Here is a 19,794-nt window from a genome sequence, read left to right as displayed (position 1 = left end):
GTACAGTAAAAACCTCTGGACCCCCTCCACATAGGATTAATGGTTATAACTGCTTCACTCTTACATATAGAAAAAAAATGCAAGAACTTTTTTTTTTTTATTTTTAATTTTTTTCATTGCATTCTTGTTCTACTCTTCATAGTTATTTTTTCCACTATTAATCCTTTAAGTGGCATTGATATCTCCCTCCCTTAAAAGCTTCTTATTTTAGCATTGACAAGCCCAGATATTTTGTAAAGTTGATATCTTAATGGAACACCTTTCCCTATACCCCTTTATTTTAGGAGAAGTGGGGGGGGGGGCTAATGGGACAAGGCCAAATTTCAGTATTTTATTTATTTTTGAATATTTCACATCTGAATGACAACAATCAAGCTGCTGTCATTAATCACAAAAAAATAAACCATTCCTGATTATTAGAGAAAAGGAAAGACGAAAATCAGTTTTTCACCCTGAAAAATGAGTTTGATGGGGTTTTTTTTGAATGATTTTGATATAAATTTTTTTCATTGGTAAAGAACTGCTAATAGGTATACATTAAATATGGCACTTTTCATAAATTTCAGTTAAATTTTCTTGTGATAAAAATTTACTGTTCAGATTTCAAAATTATAAACTTTCAACCTTTGTGGCCTAATGGAACAAACATAGAGATTACTGCCTAACATTGTTTTCTCTCAAGAAAGAAGGAAAACTTGAATATTTTATAGTGGCATCAAAGCTATGCCTTGACAACACTTGAAACTAGAAAGCTTCCATTTCATTATACTTTAGCTTAGGCATAGAAACTCCTGAAAAATTATGCTAAAATAATGTTTCATAATGTTTATTAATTTTTGTGTGATTCTATTTTGTAATAAACACTATTCTAATAAGCACTATTCCATAGAAGAGTTGATGTATAAAATTGTCACTGCAAAAGAAACGGAAATTATTTGTTTTTAATATTTTTATTATTAACAGAAATAAATAAAACAAAAGAAAATTAAACTTGTTTATTTCACTTAAAAAAAAATCAAAAACTAAAATTTGTTCTAGTAGCACCTACTTTCCCCTATGCCTGCTGATAGGGGGGGGGGGAAGTCTACATCATTAAAAAGAATGACATTTTGAAGAATTAAACTAATTAGGATTAATTTAAACTTGAACCTTTTTTCCTCAGTCTTTTCAAATTTGAATCCCCTTCCTATGGAGCTTGCTTGTTTTATAAAGTGAATGTGTCTGTTATTTATTGAAATAGAACTTTGTTATACTACACAGGGATATAGAATACTAAAAGAGAGCAAATTAATAATGTTCAAATATTGACAAAAACGAACAGTGCTTTTTACCTCTGGCATACAGATATAAACTTCGGAATTCTAAAATACTGAAGTAAATGTCATAAATTAAAATCATGAGAATTCTGTTCATTTGTAATACTTATTTCATTTTTTATAGAGTCAAATCCTGTTATAACGAACTCCAAGAGACCAGAGAAATCACTTTGTTATAATGAAACTTCATTATAAAGGAATTCCAGGTTTTTTGCATTGTTCCTTCGTAAACTTATATGGGGGATTAGAAAAGTGTTCGTTATAGCAAAAAATTAGATTTTTTTGCTAGAACAGTTTGTTAAAACAGGACTCGACTGTAATACAAATTGAAATTCCAAAATCAATTTTCAACTTCTATCAGTCTGTCACATTCTGACTTTTTTCTCCCTTCAATGCATTTATTAACTTTATGCAACATTTGAGTAATCAAGGACTAAACTACATATGTGATGATTATCATTTAAAACTTCTCTTTTCAGTGCATGGCAAACAATAACATTTCCACAAAGGCCAGTTGTGTTTGTTCGCATTGTAGGAACACATAATACAGCAAATGAGGTTAGAATTTTCTTTTATACTTTGCTCCAAATTATTTATCAAACTGTACTGTAGAACCTGTTTGAAGTGACACCCCAAAAACTCTGCTTTACCGATCACTATATGCCTATATACCTGTGGTATTTTATACCAAAACATACACAGAATCAGGGAACTTATGTACAAACATTTTTTGTGGGATTCTGTTTCTTTCTTTTGTGGAAAAAGGTCATTAATTTGTGAAAAATAAAAAATTTTATGGAAAGCAAAAGAATCTAGTTAATGTATCGCAAAAGCAATGCCAAATTTATGGTTTCGTGAGAGAAAGGTTAGTGGGAGTTTTCAATGCACTGTGTGAAATTTAGTTTCATCAGCGGTTATGCCTGCCATTTTGAATTGTGGCTCAATTTGAAGAAACCAAATCTCTGGGTTTGCTTCCCAGAACGGAGGGGCTCAAATGAAAAATGCGAAACTTCAGCTGATGCAATAGGTTGAGCCATGACAAATGCAAGTATGTACACCGTGAAAATAAGCAAGTGGCAAATCGAGAGTGGAAAGTTTATTCCTCACCTTGAATTTCCAGGAATGTCTATATTGGGTAGAAACGAGTAGGCTTGAAAAAAAAAAGTATCCAAACGACTAGGAGATTGGACATAACTTTTATGTCCAAAATCAGATGCATCCTAGAGGTCACCAGTGATCTAATATTTGTAGTGACAAGATAAAACACAATCAAAACTTGACGATTTAATATATACGAAAGAAATATAACGAGAAGGAAGAGACATGTGTGTTTATACAAATTGGTGGTACAATTCCAACTTTTTCTTTTTTACAATCACTAGGAGCGTGACAAAGGTGTGCCTTCTATAGGGATAAGAAACACACTACAAAATCATTGATTGAAGATCCCGATCTGTATAAATAGTTCTAAATTTTGGAACTTTCTGAAAATTCATGAATGAAAGAGAGGACATATATATATATAAAAACTGTGATATCGACTTTTCCAGATACTTTTCTGTTTTCTCAGAGACCTTAACTCCATCCCTATTAAACCGTTTAACCAGTGCATAAATTGAAGAGATGTGTTTTTGGATGCCCCCCATTAGTCTCCAAAGCGCTAAGGGCAACCAAGACTGGCAAAGCGCCAGGTTTTGATGGCATCCCAATTGAGTTTTTCAGAGTGGACGAGATAGGCCATTCTTAGTGAACCTCTTTAATAAATTTTTTGATGATTATGATATTCCTATAAAAAAAGTCTCATTTTCCCTCTGCACAAAAAAGGTTTTATCTTCAACCCCCAAAATTACCACCTGATCTCACTTTTGTGTACAATTTCCAAATCATATATTTCCATGTTGTATCATCATTTGAAAAATTGGCTCTCTCTTGTCAATGATATTTTATCCCCTTTTCAGGCTGGGTTTAGAAGCGGGTGCTCAATTTTAGACAATATTCTTATTTTAGACACCTTGATTGAAAAGTCCCTCTCACGGAGTCGTCAGAAACTTATTTGCTTTTTTCATGAACTTCAGGGTACTTTTGACTCGATAAATAGAAGCCTACTCTTTACTGAACTTTTTCACCTTGGGTTGAGTTACAAATTTGTTAACGCAATAGTTGGCCTGCGTAATTCATACCATAGCACGGTTCTTACTCATGCTGGCCTATCTGAGGAGTTTAGTATTCTGAAAAAGGTAAAACAGGGATGTGTGGCCTCAGTCCTCTTCTTTTCAATATCTTCATCAACAATTTTCTTGTAGACCTTTCATTGGAAGATTCTGGAGTCTCGATTTTCAACGAGGCAGTGAATGTCCTGGCTTTTGCCGACAATTTTGTGCTACTGGCAGACTCTAGTAGTGGGCTGCAGAGGCTGGTCAACAAACTTGAGACATTTGTTCATAGATCTTATCTTCAGTTAAACCTATTGAAATCCAAAATCATAGTTTTTGGAAAGGGCTTCAAGTTCCTGGACACTTTTAGATGGTTTTTCTGGGTGTTTGAATAGAACTGGTTACCAATACAAGTATTTGGGAATTAATTTTCACTACAATGGGTTGTTCGTGAAGCATATTGACCAGGCACACTCCCTTTCCAAACTGTGCATCAATAAATTTTTATACTTTTCCCCCATAGAGATATTTGCAAAATTTCAGGGACAAAATCAGGAGTTTCGATTCAACCATTTCCCTATCCATTCGACTCAGAAGTTTGGGATGTCAGCTCAGATGTTTTCATGGCTCCCCACTCGTCCTACTTTTTGTTGAAATGTCCTACTTGAATTGCAAATAGCATGGAACAAAATAGCTCTCTTTCTCCTTTAGGACTGCTCTTGGAATCTGTGATTGGTATTTTTTTGAATAAATTTACCCGTGAAAAAAATTCTTCTCTTCAACTCTTGATCTCTCCTTCTGCACCCAATAATTCTAACAACAAAACATACACATTTGGCCTTTAACAAACTCTCTGTAATTTTGTTTTGTAGCCATTTCAACCACCACTGCTGTCAGTCTGTGACAAGCGATACAACCATTAGAGATGCCATTGATGCTTCAAATACCTGGAATTTCGGAAAAGGATGCATAAAAATTTTGTTCTCGCGTCCTCCGAGACGCACTCTTTCTTTCCTAGTTCTAAGAAGGAAAAGGTAGAAAGAAAAACCTCCCCAACTTTTTACCATGTATCATGATCGCGCGACCTTGAAAAAGTGACTTTACTACTTTGTACACTGTACTGTATTGATATACATGCGGGTTGTTGAAGAATAAGATGAGGTATATCTAGTTGCTTTTCTGAACGAGGGGCATGTAATTGTCAAATTTTTGAGTTTTTATTCCCCTGCAGATTTTCTCCCTTCTGGTTACATACCGGAAATTATGGTACTTTTATGGCTATCTGCCGCCACTCAAAGACAGCATCTATACAGCGTAAATTCACATTGTTCCTACAATATTGCGAATGCTCATTTTTTTTAATCGTGAAGAGGATTGGAATGCCCGTTCAAATTGTAAAACTTTCGGTTTATCGGAGATCGTGAAACTTTCGGAGATCGTGAAAAAAAAAAACCAAATCTAAAAACTCTACCTTGAATATCCAGTTTTGTCATCTAGCTGTTATGTGTTAGTCACCGTTTCGCATCGTGAAAATCACGGGTGTGTACACAGAATCTGCTTTTGGAGGGCACAAGTTTTTCACAAAGTTTGGGACACTAACACTCAAACAATTTTAAATTAACAGATAATATAAAAAATTATTTTATTCCAATATTTTTAATTCTCTACAAAAATATTTTTAATTTTTGATCTGGGAGGGGGGGGGGGGGAGAGGCTCCTTATTTAAACCCCCCCCCCCCCACACACACACAAATTTTGCTTTTGGTGAAAATCCGGGTTTGGAACCTGCGATTGCGCAATGGTAATCGGTTAAAAATGTGATTTTCTAAGGGTTTAAAATTTTGAGTTGTCTATTCCTTTGAAAAAACTTCTGGATGCCATGGCGATCACACAAATATGTACATTAAACTTCAAATGCATGCATTACCAGTTTGGAGGATAGATGCAGGGCCGCGACTAGATGGGGCACCAAATTCACCCTTTATAACTGCTTCTTTTCTACATTAAATTGGTGTGCCAAAATGTGTGCTTGCCCTGTTTGAGAAAGTATCTAGTTGTGACACTAGATAGGTGGCACCACCTACTGAACACAAAACACGCCAAATGCTGGGCATACACACATAAGCACACTTAAGTTTCTCCAACACAAATCTGACATAGCTCCCATATTCAGGTGTGAAAATATGTGGCAGTTAAATGACAACAGATCAGAGTGGTGGACCATCAGGGATGGAAAATAAAACCATTTTACCAGGAAAACCAATGTATGAATAGATGATTATCTGAAGATAAGTGTCTGAGAGAGGAGACAGAATCTAATTTGCTTTAAATTTGATCAGAAGATATTGAAAGTGCTAAGAATTTCTTTAATGAAATGTAAAATCAATTGGAAGGGAATTTATAAATTGATTTATTAGTAAATATATAAATGTGTGCCTTCAACTGATAATTAAAGTGGATCCTGCTTATAACGTTTTTCAAAAACCGTCATAAAAAACGTTGTAAATAGGAAAACACTTTAAACAGGAAATCTCAATGAGAATTATTTATTGTTAGGACCACGAAAATAAGTTGTACTAAGTGTAAAAACGTTCTAAATAAGAGGAACGTTATAAACAAGATAAACTGTATATTTGTTTTAGATTTGTTACATACGCGGAATTCCATACATTAAATTCTCAGTGCTAATTACCTTCTTTGCATGCTTTTCTTACTAGTAGACAATGAAAGTAAATGAACCTTTTTTTTTTGGATAGAACATGTTTATAGAAATGAATTGATTCACAGATACCTTCTTCTTTGACCCAGAACATGGCCCATTGCTCAGTCTCAACGAAGAAATATAAGCAGGTGATCAAAGACCTGAGACATGCTAGAAGAAAATTCATAGAAATACCAGTGAATTATGGGGGGGGGGGGGGCATAATTTTTTTAAAGAGGGACCCACTTTTTTACTCAAAAAGGATCCAGATTTTTCCAATAACCTGGGTCCCAGGAAAGTTAGAGTACAGCTGTATCTCTGAACCATAGACTTTTTACATTTCTTTTGTACCTGCCCTATGTCAGTTTCCCTACGTGATCACCTTTTCAATATCTCTCGCCTCTCTTTCTGATTTAATTTGATTCTTGAATACCCAGCCAGTCAGGTTTTTGATTTTGTTAAATTTGTAAAAACTCATATTTGTAATGTGCCAGTGTAAAGTATGTTTAATTTATACCTTGAATTATGTATTTTGGGTCTAGATGATCTTATGTATACCAGTGTCTGTTAATGCAGTGTCAGTGATGCACATTAATCCCAATTCATCCCCAAACTTTTTTTTTCCTTCTCTCTTTTTTGTTTGTTTGTTTGTTTGATGTAATTGTTTATATGTATGCTCACATATATGCTAGGCTTTGACTTCAAGCAAAATAAATTTCAAAATTAGATGCTTTCTTTGATGTTAATGTCGAAGTATAATTATCTGAGTTGAAAATTAGAGAGAAGGGTTGTGTAGACTAGTCAGGAGTGAGGATGACACCAAAATAAACAGAAGAATTCTTAATCATAAAAACTGCATAATAGTTATTTTCCAAACATTATTATATTACAATAAACAATATGACTACTACTACTCACTGATCACCAACTACGGCCACATTGCTACACTGCAATTTACTGCCATTAAGGAATTGGGTTGGAAATGAAGGCACCTTCTCTCTGTGGTTGCCTCAAGCTTATTAGGGAAAATATCTTATCTATATTCCTCCCACGGATTGAACCTGGGACCTGATGGCAACCTTCACAGTAGTAGACGAGCATCTTACCACCATGCCACTCTAGCAATATGACTGTACTGTGTCAAATTGTGAAAATATTTCCAGCTAAAATATTTGATTCTAAAATGGCTTCTTCAACAATATCTGTGAAATACATAGTATATACTCTTATTTTTGGTATAAAACCTCTTAAATCTCTTATCCTCTTTAAATCCATTGTTATGGTTAAGGCCTTGAAAATTTCATAATTTTCAGAAAAATTTTACTTTTTCCAATTTCTCTCCTGTCACTCAATACCCTAAATTTGCTCTTACAACACACACACACATACATTTGAGATGTCTTACATTGGAAGAATTATAGAATAATTATTTTCACATTTAAGAGGGCTAAATAATAGCAAATTAGATTAAATATACAGAATAATTATTTTAGTAAATTGTTAAGTTAAAAATACTGTTTCTTTTAAGTCTTTAAAAAGATCAAGTCTTTAAAAATCATGATATTTAAAGTTCATAAATTATATATTTGTTAACCTGTGCAATTTTTCTGATGCAAAATTATGCAGAAGTTCTATGGAAAAAATACAAAATACACTTTTTTTTTCTTGCCAAGTGTGTGTGTGCCAATTTGCGATAAGAAAAAGTAACCTTGAGAATTTTTTATGCGAGTAAATAAAAACATGTTTTTTTTCCTTTTTTACTATACTTGTCTTTGCTTGGGGGGTCGTATGTTAAAATAAATTCATGGAGAGAGGATTTGAAACTGACTGGTGTAAGTTACCAAATTAAAAATAATATGTACAATATGCAAAGGCGTGAAGTTATTGAAAATATTGTGAGGTAGGGGAGGGACTTGTACCCAATATTTCTGTAGATCAGTGGTTTTCAGCCTTCATTGACTCGCTTGGAGCCCTTTTTATGTAATTTTTAAGTATGAAATTTTTATGGCCCTTTTTTTTAAATCAAATTTACTGATTTTTATTTTCCTCGAATGGCCACAAAGCCCCTGCAAAGTGCACAAGGAACACCTGTTGAGAACTGCTGCTATAGATATTATCGAGATGGTGACAGATATTGAGTGGAATTGGTTATCATTATATAGGCTTTTTATTGTAGTATGTTTAAGTTATAAATTGTACATTAATGCTAGTTGTTAGAATTTATGCATACAAAGAGGGGGCAAGGGAAAAAAATAGGTTTTTAGATCAACCTAATTCAGAGGGAGTTGCAGGACTCAAGCATTGATCATGTTGTAACAGTTTCTGCTTCAACAATCCTTATTTTTCTTTTTTTAATTAAGGCTTAATTTTATTTTAATCTTTTTATGATAATTATTATTTAAACAACTATTAATCATTAGTTAACAAAAAAACTGTTACTCTTCATATTAATGATCAATATTTATAGGATCGAAGGTTTCACCACACAGGGGTGGGAACTCTGTGCCAATTGCGCCAAAACTAATATCTTGCACCATCCTGCTCCCATAGCGTATTTTCACATTTTTCTGCGCCAAATAGCGAATTTCGCTTTAGTATGCCCGGAATATCGGAAAGGACGCCAAAAAAATTTTGTTTCTGCTAGCCACGTTTCTTTACGAGAAGAGCATGTTTTATTCCACTATACTTAAAACTATTGGCCCCTGATCGGGCTTTCCATCGCAAAACCCAGATATTGTCCGTGATCATGGAACTGAAGATGGTTTGCAATGCCTCCCAGCTTTAAAGTGCAAATTTGAGTGTTTCCGTTTAAAAAAAAAGTCGTCACTGGAAGCAGCAGAAATTACCGTAGTCGATTGTCATTGTGTTAAATCCCGATGTTTCGTGAAAAAAAATTTCCATTCCGGAAGTAAAAAGCGCATGTCCGCCGAATTACGAATGTTAGTTTGGAAACTTTGCAGAATATCGCCAATGTTGCCGAATAACGAGCGTTAAATCGCCAATGTTGCAGAATAACGAGTGTTAAATCGTCAATATCTCCAAATAACGAGCGTTAAATTGCCAAATAACAAGTGTCAGATCGCCAATCTCGCCGGATAATGAGTGTTGAATCGCCAAACATCGAGTTGATTCTTCCGAAATTCTCTCCCATTTTGCAACAATTTCTTTCCAATTATAAAAAAATTAAAAACTTATAAAATTTTTTTACCTCATTTGAAGTGCTGCTGTTCAAGGCAGCAAATAGTGCCCTCAGTAAGCAAAAATCATCTTAAATAGACGGGTGCAAAAAATTTTATGACAGTCGCTCTTTCAAACAAGGTGTCAAAAGCCTAAAACACCAAAAACAAAAATCAAGCTGATGAAAATATGTTTGATAACAAAAGACAGTGCAGTTTTATTTTGAAAAGGGTTGACGAAAATATTCTTGTTAATTTCACTGCTCAAATTTATAAATATCTGCTCCGATTCCCATATTTTGCTGTTCCAAAATTGCTCCAAATCCCGAATTTGCTGCTCCAAAACTGCTCCGAATCCTGAATTTTGCTGCTCCAAGGCTGCTCCGAAATGGACTTAGTCACTTCCCACCCCTGACCACAGTATTTACTGGTAAATACCTAGTTTTTACCATGTCCTGATAAAAACCCAACCCTGTGGGCTTGGCCTCATGGACCAGATACAAGTTTACGCCTTCAATAGTTTGACCAGTTTATTTGACATTATATAGTTTTATTTGTCCACTACATTATACCCAATAGTTTTTTTTCAACAAGAATATCACATTTAGTATTTTTATTTGATATAGTCAAACCCTGATATACCACCACCAATTGTCTCAGATTTCTGGCGCTATAACAAATTTCGCATTCTATCAAATCACAAATTAATGTGTGTAATCCCTATACATGGAAGATTTGTTCACTGAAAAATTTTGGCACTAAGCGGGGTTGGCTCTAAATTAGGGGGGGGGGCGCACTACAATGGGGTTTGACTGTATGTTTCATTCCACCTTGCTGATTTATGCATGGTACTAGAATCTAAATGCTCTGTTTAAGTAGAGGTAATTAAATTCAGGGGCATCTGAAGTGTTCTAGATCTGTGGTGCTCAGCTTAATATTTGCATAAAAATTCTGGTGTGCTCATACACATGCATACCAAAAAAAACACTGGGGTGCTTGAGCACTCACAGCTCTGGCACAACCGCTTTTACCTTTGAAGTTATATAAACAGTCCCTAATGTAAAAAGTTTTAAAATCTCTTGCGTTTAAAAAAACTGTGCTTGTTTTAAAACCAGAAAAAATGAGATATGAAATACCTCCTCAGCCAAAAATCGCTATCTACTGTAATGACGAATATTCAATCATAGATGTCCCCAATCTCCATATACAGTATCATACCATCTATTGTTATTAAATCGCTAAAACTTGTTTGTGCAAGTAAATCCTGTATACTTGCAGGCATATAATAAAAATAATCCATTTTCCCTGTTTTCTTAAAAACCCCAGGTTTCCTTTTTTAGTGGATCCTTACATAGGAGAGGAAAAAATACATTTCATTTGGAAGAAAGAGTGAGGGAAAAAAACATTGGAGAGGTTAATTACGTTTTTCGAAATTCATTTCATAAGTATTTTTTACATATTCAAGTTATTCTTGAGTTAAAAAAATGTTTAGAAAATCTATTTTCCCTTGCCTTTGGGAATCTGAAATAGTTTCTCCCTTCATTCTTTTTAAACAAGTAGAAGAGGTAAGTTAGCTGGAATTGAATTTCAATGAAATCAGTCTCTTGCACAATGTATAGTAGGATTGAAATTAAATGAAAAAAAAAATTTGGTAGCTTGCAAAAAATGTTTCAGTAAGCTTGCTCAGAAAACATTTGGAAATATCAAGGAATCTTATTATCACATTTTTTCTAGCTTTTGCTAATGTCAAAAAATTATGCATTGCAGAGGAACCGTGTTTTTAGCAATCACAATTAACACTTCATATTATGTATGTAGAATAATTATGCTCAAAATTGTGGCACAATATAATGTTACTTCTTTAAACAAAAGGGTATAATATATGCATGTCATGTTAGAATAAATTGTAAGTCAATGAGCATTTCGACTATGGCTTATTTCCTAAAGAAAACTGCCATATTTTTTCAGGTTTTTCATTGTGTACATTTTGAGTGTCCCGCTCAAATACCACCTTCTGCAAGTTCTTCTAGTTGTAGTTCTTCTGAAGATTTATCTGCTGTAAACACAGAAGATGTGCCAAAATCAGCCAGTGATTTCTTCAATGAACGATAAAAAGAAATTGTATATATATTTAATATATATAACAATATGCAATAGTGTATAAATATATATTTATATGTATATAATGTATGTGTGTGTTGTGCATGAATGCATAGAATGTGCATTCTAAATACTGATAGCTGCATTTACTTGAACTGAAGATGAAATTTTAGTTCTAGTTTTAATTAAATTATGTAGGATTACTTATATAGACTTCCTTGCATTTAAAAAGATAGTTCTAAGTCTGTGTTTGATTTTATTCTTTTTGATATGCTGGCTTCATTTCATCTTATTTGGATTTTCCCAGAATTTTTAAGCTATTTATATCTTTGACAAAATACATTGTATATTTTAGCATTTATTAAAGAGGTAATTGCACACCTTGGCTGCTTTTGCTGGTTAAACTGACAGTCCCGGTGAAAGTGACTCTACTTATGAATACATAATCTCATTTGGGTGTCTTTTGTGTTATTTTCTTGAAGACATTTTTAATTTTGAACATTTTTAATCAATTTGTATGTTCTCTTATATATCATTATAAAACTTACATTGATATTTTCATTGTATTCTTGTTTGAAATCCTTTAGCTGTCTTGAATTTTTCTACATTTGTTAAATGATTGTTTTTGAATTTTATGTAAAGCTATTTTCATAGGTTTGAATTTTTTTAATGTATTGTATTCCGCATATTTTATATCATCTGCATATCAAATATTTAACCTATTTAGTTTAACCACCTTTTTATTTTGTTAGTTGGAATGAATAAAAGCTTTAAGTCTGTTGAGTTGTTGCTACAGGTTTTTCATTGTTTCAGAATCATACATTATTACAATTAAAAATATATGTTATACCTAAAACTATAAACAATCTTAATAAATGACATTCTCTTTCCAGAAGCTATAAAATATCAAAAGTAAAGTCAAGCTTCTATTGACTATGTTTTGTTAAGAAGAGAGTATTCATAGCCATGTACAAGTATCATACAGTCCATCTCAAAAGTTAAAATACAAGAGATTTTCAACTGTGCCATGGATACAGTTTCAAATTTAGATTTCTTTTTGCTTGTGGTTAGAATGCCAAAGCGTAATTTTAACTTCAGTCATTGTCAAGGAAGATGAGATATGGATTTTTTTAAATTAAAAGTTTGAAAAATAGTTCTCTCAAAAGTTCATACAAACCTCCCATTATATGTAAATTTTGACGAGAGGCAAAATTTCTATGGCTGGGAATGTAGTGAAATTGGACTGGTTTTCATTTAAAGATTTTATATTTCATATAATGAAACCATTCAAGCTCTTCATTTTAAAGCAAAAGGAAAGGCTTTAAAAGACATTGCAATTAATTTAGGCGGGTTGAAATGCAGTGTTTCTCAACATGTGGCCCAAAACCTTGTTGTAATAAGCAATCCGGTAAAAAAAAGTTTATGCTAAGCCAGTATCATAAAATTGTGTGTTACAGAGACATGGTTCAGTGTCATCTTTAGTGATAAAAATAAAATGCAACTTGGAATGCCCCGGAACATGATCTTCCTATTGGCACAACCTAAGAGAACCAAGAACTTTTTTCATCAGACAGCAAGATGGAGCCTCTGTAATGGTATGGGCAGTATTTACTTTTAATGATCAGGCTTCCTTAATTTTTTTGAATGGTGGTCAAAATTCTGATGGTAATGAGACAATTGAGAATGATTTTTTATAGAATGAAGAGCCAAATTGGACTTCTCAACATAATTCATCTATTCAAATATCAGCTTCTGCAAAACTGCTCTTTAATAGTGAAAATGAATCGGTTTTAGGTAAGCCAGCAATGAGTCTTGCATTAAGCCCCATTAAGTATTAGCATACTTACAAAAAATATATACGCAAAATGGAAAACAATATTTGACTGTTGATGGCTTGGAGCTCTATCAAAAAGCATGGTACAGAATTTAATGCTTTTTACAGAAGATTCATAGAGAATAGTAGTGTAGAAAAAAAGTAATACTTATTAAAAGCTTGTAATTTTTGTAAATTTAAACTTTCTTTAAACTGTTGAGTCAGCCATTTTTATATTTTTGATATAAATATTTTAAATGTCCTTTGAAATTTTTTTTATAAATTTAAAAATGCTCTGGGTTTTGATTGTATTCACAAAATTTTTCTACTGATTCAAAAGCAAATTCATTATCCAAACTTTTGAGACACACTGGCTATATAAATAACTCTTGCAAGTTTTTCAAAAAAAGTTGGACCTTATTTTTGTTCAAATATTTTAATATATGGGTTAAATCTGTATATAAATCATATAGATTTTATCTTTACCTACTAATAAAACACCTCTCTGAAAATGTAATCCAAAAATTCACAAGAATTATCAAGCCATCAAAAATAAACATAATATACTATGGTACAAACATGGTACGTTCCCCCATGGGTTTTACTGTACTGTACTGCATCTGTGGGGTATTGAGTCCACCAAATCTGTCGGTTTTGGTACGTTTTTCCATTTTGGCTATAAAAACTGAAATTTTGCATCCCGATTAAAAAATTTCTTAACTATAGCAACATTTAAGAACCTGTCATAGATTCTCTATTGGATTTAGATCAAGTGAATGCTATGGCCATTTTAGAGGGGGGTTTTTTTTCGCAGTAAGGGGCCGTTCAAGTATTATGTCAGCAAATTTTTAGCCATTTTTGACCCCTACATCCGAACACATTGGTGGGATAGGAGACGTGCGCGGGCAGACGAACAAAAATTAATTTTTTTAATGCAAAAAATGTTGCCCTGGGGGTTACGGTGTGGCTTGTACCCCCTCAAACCTAATTTTATAAAAATGAACTAAGTTACATATTTTTACAGGTCAGTTGGATCCGCGAAATATTTAGAGATCACTAAAGCCTGTCCACATGTGTAAGATTGGGGGTTGCTTTGGTGATAATTACTACCATGGCAACTTTTTCCCCTCGCGGGGAAAAAAAGGTGGGAGAGAAGCTCATCAAAAAAAGCCCATCTTTCTTGGTGTGGATTGGTGGTCGACACTGACCTCTCCCATAATCCTTTGCACCGCGAAAACTACTGTAAACTCCTTTGTCAGTCATCTTGAACCAACAACTTCTGTTCAACCCACGTAACCGGTGACGACTTCCAGAAAGAAGAGGGAGATTACTGGCGTAAATTAAACGTCATGTGAATGGTTTGTAGTGAAAATCCCAGTTACCAGGAACTTCCCGGGAAGTTTTATTGCACATGTGAACGGGGCTTAAAGTAGCTCTGTATGGGGACTTATCAATAGGGAGAATGTTAGTGCAGGTGTCCACAAACTAGCAAAAGGTTTTACTCATTTTTGGTGCACAGAATAAGATGCCATTAAGAATATTTCACATTCTCATAAAGGGTGGTTGATGACATAAGCATCATCCACACCCCCCCCCCTCTTGTCAGCAAATTTTGAAACTCCCCATCGATACTGACGTAATATTTGAATGGCCCCTCTAAACTGCAACTTCAGACCATTGTCTTGTTGAAAAATCCATCCTCGAATCACGAGTTTTGCTGTAAAGTAGCCCATATTCAAATACTCTTTTTGGTCCATGATGCCTGTTATTCGCACTAATGGACTAGCAACAGATGATCCAAAGCAGCCCCACACCGTGTCTTTGTGTTTAATTATAGGAATCTGATATCTTTGTGTGAATCGCTGGTTTACTGGTTTTTTTACACAGATAAGTACAGAAATAATGAAGTGTCACCAAAAATGGAGTGTGTACATTAAATACTGTTGAGATCATAGTGTTTTCAAAATCAAAAACCGTCAAAATGACTGCTCCGGTCATTCTAGTGTTAACTATATCTTCAATTTGCAAGCCCATTTCCAGGATTAAACTTAAACCCTAAGCCAAAATTTTGAGGTTGAAATTCCTAAAATCAACTTTTAAGAATGACGTCAGGATTGAAGCTACGGTTGTATTTTTTTATAAAATACAAAAGAAAATCTTAGAATGCGAAAGTAGTAGTAGTAGCCACTTTCGCAAAAATGTGTACAGGAGGTACAAAAAGAGTATACATCAATTAGCATTTTGCTAAAGCATTTTTTCCCCTTTTCAATTTTTTTGCTAAAGGAATATTTTATCTAGCTTAACCCCTGAATGGAGTTATAGCAAAATCATGTAAAGTGAGGGATACTTGTACTCAATCTTAAAAATCATGGTAACAGATCTCATCATGTAGAGCAGTGTTCCCAAAGTGCGAGATGGAAAGGCCCGGGGGGGGGGGGGGGTGATAGAAGCTATGGTTAAAACATACGATGCTATGGGTTCGCTTGAGTTGGGGGGGGGGCAATGGAACAAGGTTTGGAAAACTATGATGTAGAGCCTTCTCTATTGGCATCGAGCTCAGCGTCATGCCTGGATAGACCTGTGTGTGGCAACCCTTACAGTGGCAATCCTGGGATATCTCACTAGCTTGATCCGCTTTATTTTGGCAATCCAGTAATTTCTGAGGTTCTTAAAACCTCTCATTTTGGTATTGATGAGCCCAGATACTGTTGTAATTCCCCCCTCCTATCAATCAACTGCTAGTGAACAGAGTCAGCTTATGTTCAAAGTCTGATGAGAGAAAGGAAATTTTTTTATTTTCCCCCTTCAAGGTAGTTATACGATAAAGCGTATAGCATAAGTAACAAAAAAAAACAGTTTTTTCTTTATTATTTTGTGTTGGTGGGGGGAAGCATTTATGCTCCAATCGAGAAAAAAATATTCTTGAAAATGGGTGGCAATTTCTAGAAGATTTAGATTTCCACTGTGGCAGTGATAATGTGGATCAGAAAAATTTTAAAAACCCCTTAAAGAGTCAAGATGCTGCAGAGTGTGGAATCCTGTCACATTTTTAAAATAGGATGTAAGAAATGACATTTGAATTAGATATTTTCTCCTCTTCCCTTTGCTGATAAGGAAAAAAAACGGCGATGTAGGGTTGTAATATTGAGCCTAAAAGAAATGACATTTTTACCATTATATAGACGTGTCTACTACTGAACCAGACATGCACCTCATTCATATTCCTCAGCGGAACTTCTAATGAATGGAGGAGTTTATGTGTAGTGAACGAAACGTTAAGTTTATTTCTGTGTAATGTTTCCATCTGCCATCAAGTTTTCTAACTATGAGTGAAGTGTAATGATTGAATAATTGTATTGTTGTAGGCCTGTTGCTCTCTGTGGTGAGACTTTTTAACGGGGAGATCAGCTCACATTCACTCCTCGAGTTGGAAACCACAGAAAACAAACTTCAGCCAACCACCACTATGGCGATGGCGAGGTTTCAACCTGGGTCCTAAAGATGGAAGTCCATCACTACGACCACTTGACCACCATAGCGGCAGACATGCCTACTAACAATACTCTATACAAACATGAACAGAGGAAAGGGAGCAGGAAGAGAAAGAAAAGAGCAGAATTTCTACAAGTAGCACCTGTGCTGAAGTCTATAAGATATATGAAAAAAGGGAAATGCGTAGGTGAAGATGGGATTTCAATAGACATTATTAAATCAGCAGAAGAATTTGCCAGTATGTTAGCTGCTTTGTTCACAAAATCGGATGTGCCTGAGTATTGGAATAACGCAATGATGGTGGTTCTTTACAAAAATGATGAAAAAAAAAGATATCAAAAGAATTATCAACCAATCAGTCACTTATTAGTAATTTATAAAATCTTCACCAAAGTGCTGACATATAGGCTTGAATCCATAATGGACGAAGCTCATCCAAAAGAACAAGCAGGCTTTTGAAGTGGATTTATTACAGTAGATCACATCCAAACAATCAGGGAACTCAGAGAGAGACAAGGAATATGAATTACCATTGTATATGGCCTTCATTGAAAAAGCGTTTGACTCTGTCTTTACAACAGGGTAGAGAAGACTTGCATCAATATCATCAAGAAAATATATGACAAAGCAACTGCAAAGATTCATTTGGATAAAGGAAAAGCAAAGATTAAACTTAACAAAGGTGTCAGACGGTGATACTATCTCACCAAAACTTTTTACCGCTGTTTTAGTAGTAGTATTCAGGAAACTGGATTGGGACAAGAAAGGAATTAAAATAGAGAATTTCTCAACCATTTGGGTTTTGCTGATGACATTGTTATTACCAGCAGTAATCCAGATGAACTAGAAATGATACAAGAACTTGCGAAGGCAAGTATTCAGGTGGGTTTGAAAATGAATCTGCAAAAGACTAAAGTTATGTTCAACTCCTTTGCGTTGAAGACGACGATCTTGCTCAACAACACAGATAAAAGTAGAAAGCTATGTATACCTGGGACAAAAAATTACCATGGACAACGGAATCATTAATCAAATAAACAGAAGGATCAGGATTGGATGGAGCACTTTTGGCAAAAAGTAATTCTGAAGAGTCACATGCCATTATGCCTGAAAAGAAAAGTGTTTAACCAGTGTGTGCTATCAACACTGACTTATGGAGCTGAAACATGGACATTCACAAGCAAGATGATACAAAGGCTACAGACAACATAAAGGAGCATGGAAAGATGTATGCTGGGCATCACAAGGAGAGACAGAAAATGAATCACTTGGATAAGGAACCACAAAGGTAAATATCATGGAAAGAATTAAACGTCTAAAGTGGAAATGGGCTGGACATATTGCAAGACAGGACAACAGATGGACCACAAGTGTTCAAGATTGGTACCCTGCAGTGTTAAACGTCCAAGAAGGCATCCCCCATGCAAGATGGATCGACGACATCAGAAAAATGGCTGGAGTCAACTGGGAGGCTAAACAGAGCAAAATGGAAAAATTTAGAGACCACCTTCTCATCCAGCAGTGGATTGAAAATGGTGGTTGTTGATGAGACGTGTCAACTTTTGGAATCCAGAAATTCTCCTGAGAGAGAGGGTACCAGGATTTAAGCTACGGTCACATTTTTTGCAAAATATGAAAGAAAATCTTAGAATGAGAAAGTAGTAGCCACTTTTGCAAAAATGCGTAAAGGAGGTACGAAACGAAAAGACACCCAACCATAAATCATTAGCAATGCAGCATTTTGCTAAAGCTTTTCCTCCATTTTCCCTAAAGGAATTTTTTTATCTAGTTTAAACCCTGGAGGGTACCCCCCGCACCTATAGACCCAACCAAAAGAATTTTCCACAAAATTTTTTTTAATCACACACAATTAAGGAGAAGTACCATCCCCCCCAGGTAGGTACTGCATTGCCCCTGAGCAGAATACAATTCAATGCCAGTCTTTCCGTGCAGAATAGAGGAATCATATGTACATAAAATGTAAGTTTTATTTTTGGATGCTATCAGTGATCGATAATCTTGGGTATACAAACTCTTCAAAGCACTTTTATATTTTCTTTTTGACAACATATTTAGTCAGAGGAAACAATTTAAAAACTTTCAAAATATGAAGCTTTTTTTTTTTCAAACCGAGCACAACTCAGGTCTATTGCCATAAAATATGAAGCTGCCGACAAAAAAAGTTGTTTCTTTAGATTCGAAGACCATCGTCCGTTTGAGTTAGTTCTCAACGTTTCCCCAACACTAGTGGTTGGCATATCAGGAGAATTGATAAAACTGGATCAAAAGTCAAGTTTTCCGGAGTCTCAGGTTGTATTTACATACATGAGTGGCTTGACAGACACTATTGTTTTGTGATTGGTTAGTTGACTTGATCCCATGGCTGGCAGCGAATTGAAAACAGTTTTAGTGCTGGGAGAACCTGATTGGCCGAGAGATGTGGAGTTATCTGATTGGCTGTTGTCATTCTGTTGCTGGATCTTGAAGGGGAAGGTTCTCGTTCTTCTGAGAGCTGGTGTCCAGGATCTGGCTCAATTTCAAAGTTTCTTCTCTTCTATCAAAGCAGTTTTGTGCTTGTATATTTCAATAGCCTCTCTGTAGATTCGTGGGAAGAAGTGGTCAACATTAGCTATTACCTGTGTTTTGCTGAACTGTGGTTGTCATTAAGCACATGCTCCGCTACGAACGATGCAGCAGAATGAGCCAAACAGAAAAGTTGGCGGTGGCAGAGCATGCGCTTAATGACCACCACAGTGTACAATTCAGCAAAACACAGGTAATAGCTAATGTTGACCACAAGATTCATTGAGAGACTGGTTATTTGAGGAGATTACAAGGAAGAAAAGTCATCACTGCCCCCACAGGGATCACTTCTTCCTACGAATCTACAGAGAGGCTATTGAAATATAGAAGCACAAAAACAGCTATAATAGAAGAAACTTTGAAATTGAGCAGATCAGGGACACCAGCTCTCAGAAGAACGAGAACCTTCCCCTTCAAGATCCAGCAACAGAATGACAACAGCCAATCAGGCTCTCCTGGC

The 19,794-nt window shown here is 34.9% G+C and overlaps 1 protein-coding gene across 1 annotated transcript in view; it reads left to right on the top strand.

The window, feature by feature from the left end:
- Positions 1-12,207, top strand: part of LOC149072882 (BTB/POZ domain-containing protein 9-like) — an 87,127-nt gene extending 74,920 nt beyond the window's left edge. The window contains exons 12-13 of the mRNA XM_089247395.1: positions 1,796-1,874; positions 11,315-12,207. Of these exons, the coding sequence (XP_089103521.1) occupies positions 1,796-1,874; positions 11,315-11,458 (223 nt within the window). The 3' untranslated portion in view covers positions 11,459-12,207. The remainder of the gene's footprint in view (positions 1-1,795; positions 1,875-11,314) is intronic.
- Positions 12,208-19,794: the final 7,587 nt, after the last annotated feature.

Source organism: Pholcus phalangioides, unplaced genomic scaffold (genome assembly GCF_987345545.1).
Source record: "Pholcus phalangioides strain wild (caught in Gottingen) unplaced genomic scaffold, Ppha-v1.0 ptg000017l_1, whole genome shotgun sequence".
NCBI classification, from domain to species: domain Eukaryota; kingdom Metazoa; phylum Arthropoda; class Arachnida; order Araneae; family Pholcidae; genus Pholcus; species Pholcus phalangioides.
Note: the sequence above shows the minus strand (reverse complement) of the source record. Positions and strands in the feature narration are given on the sequence as shown.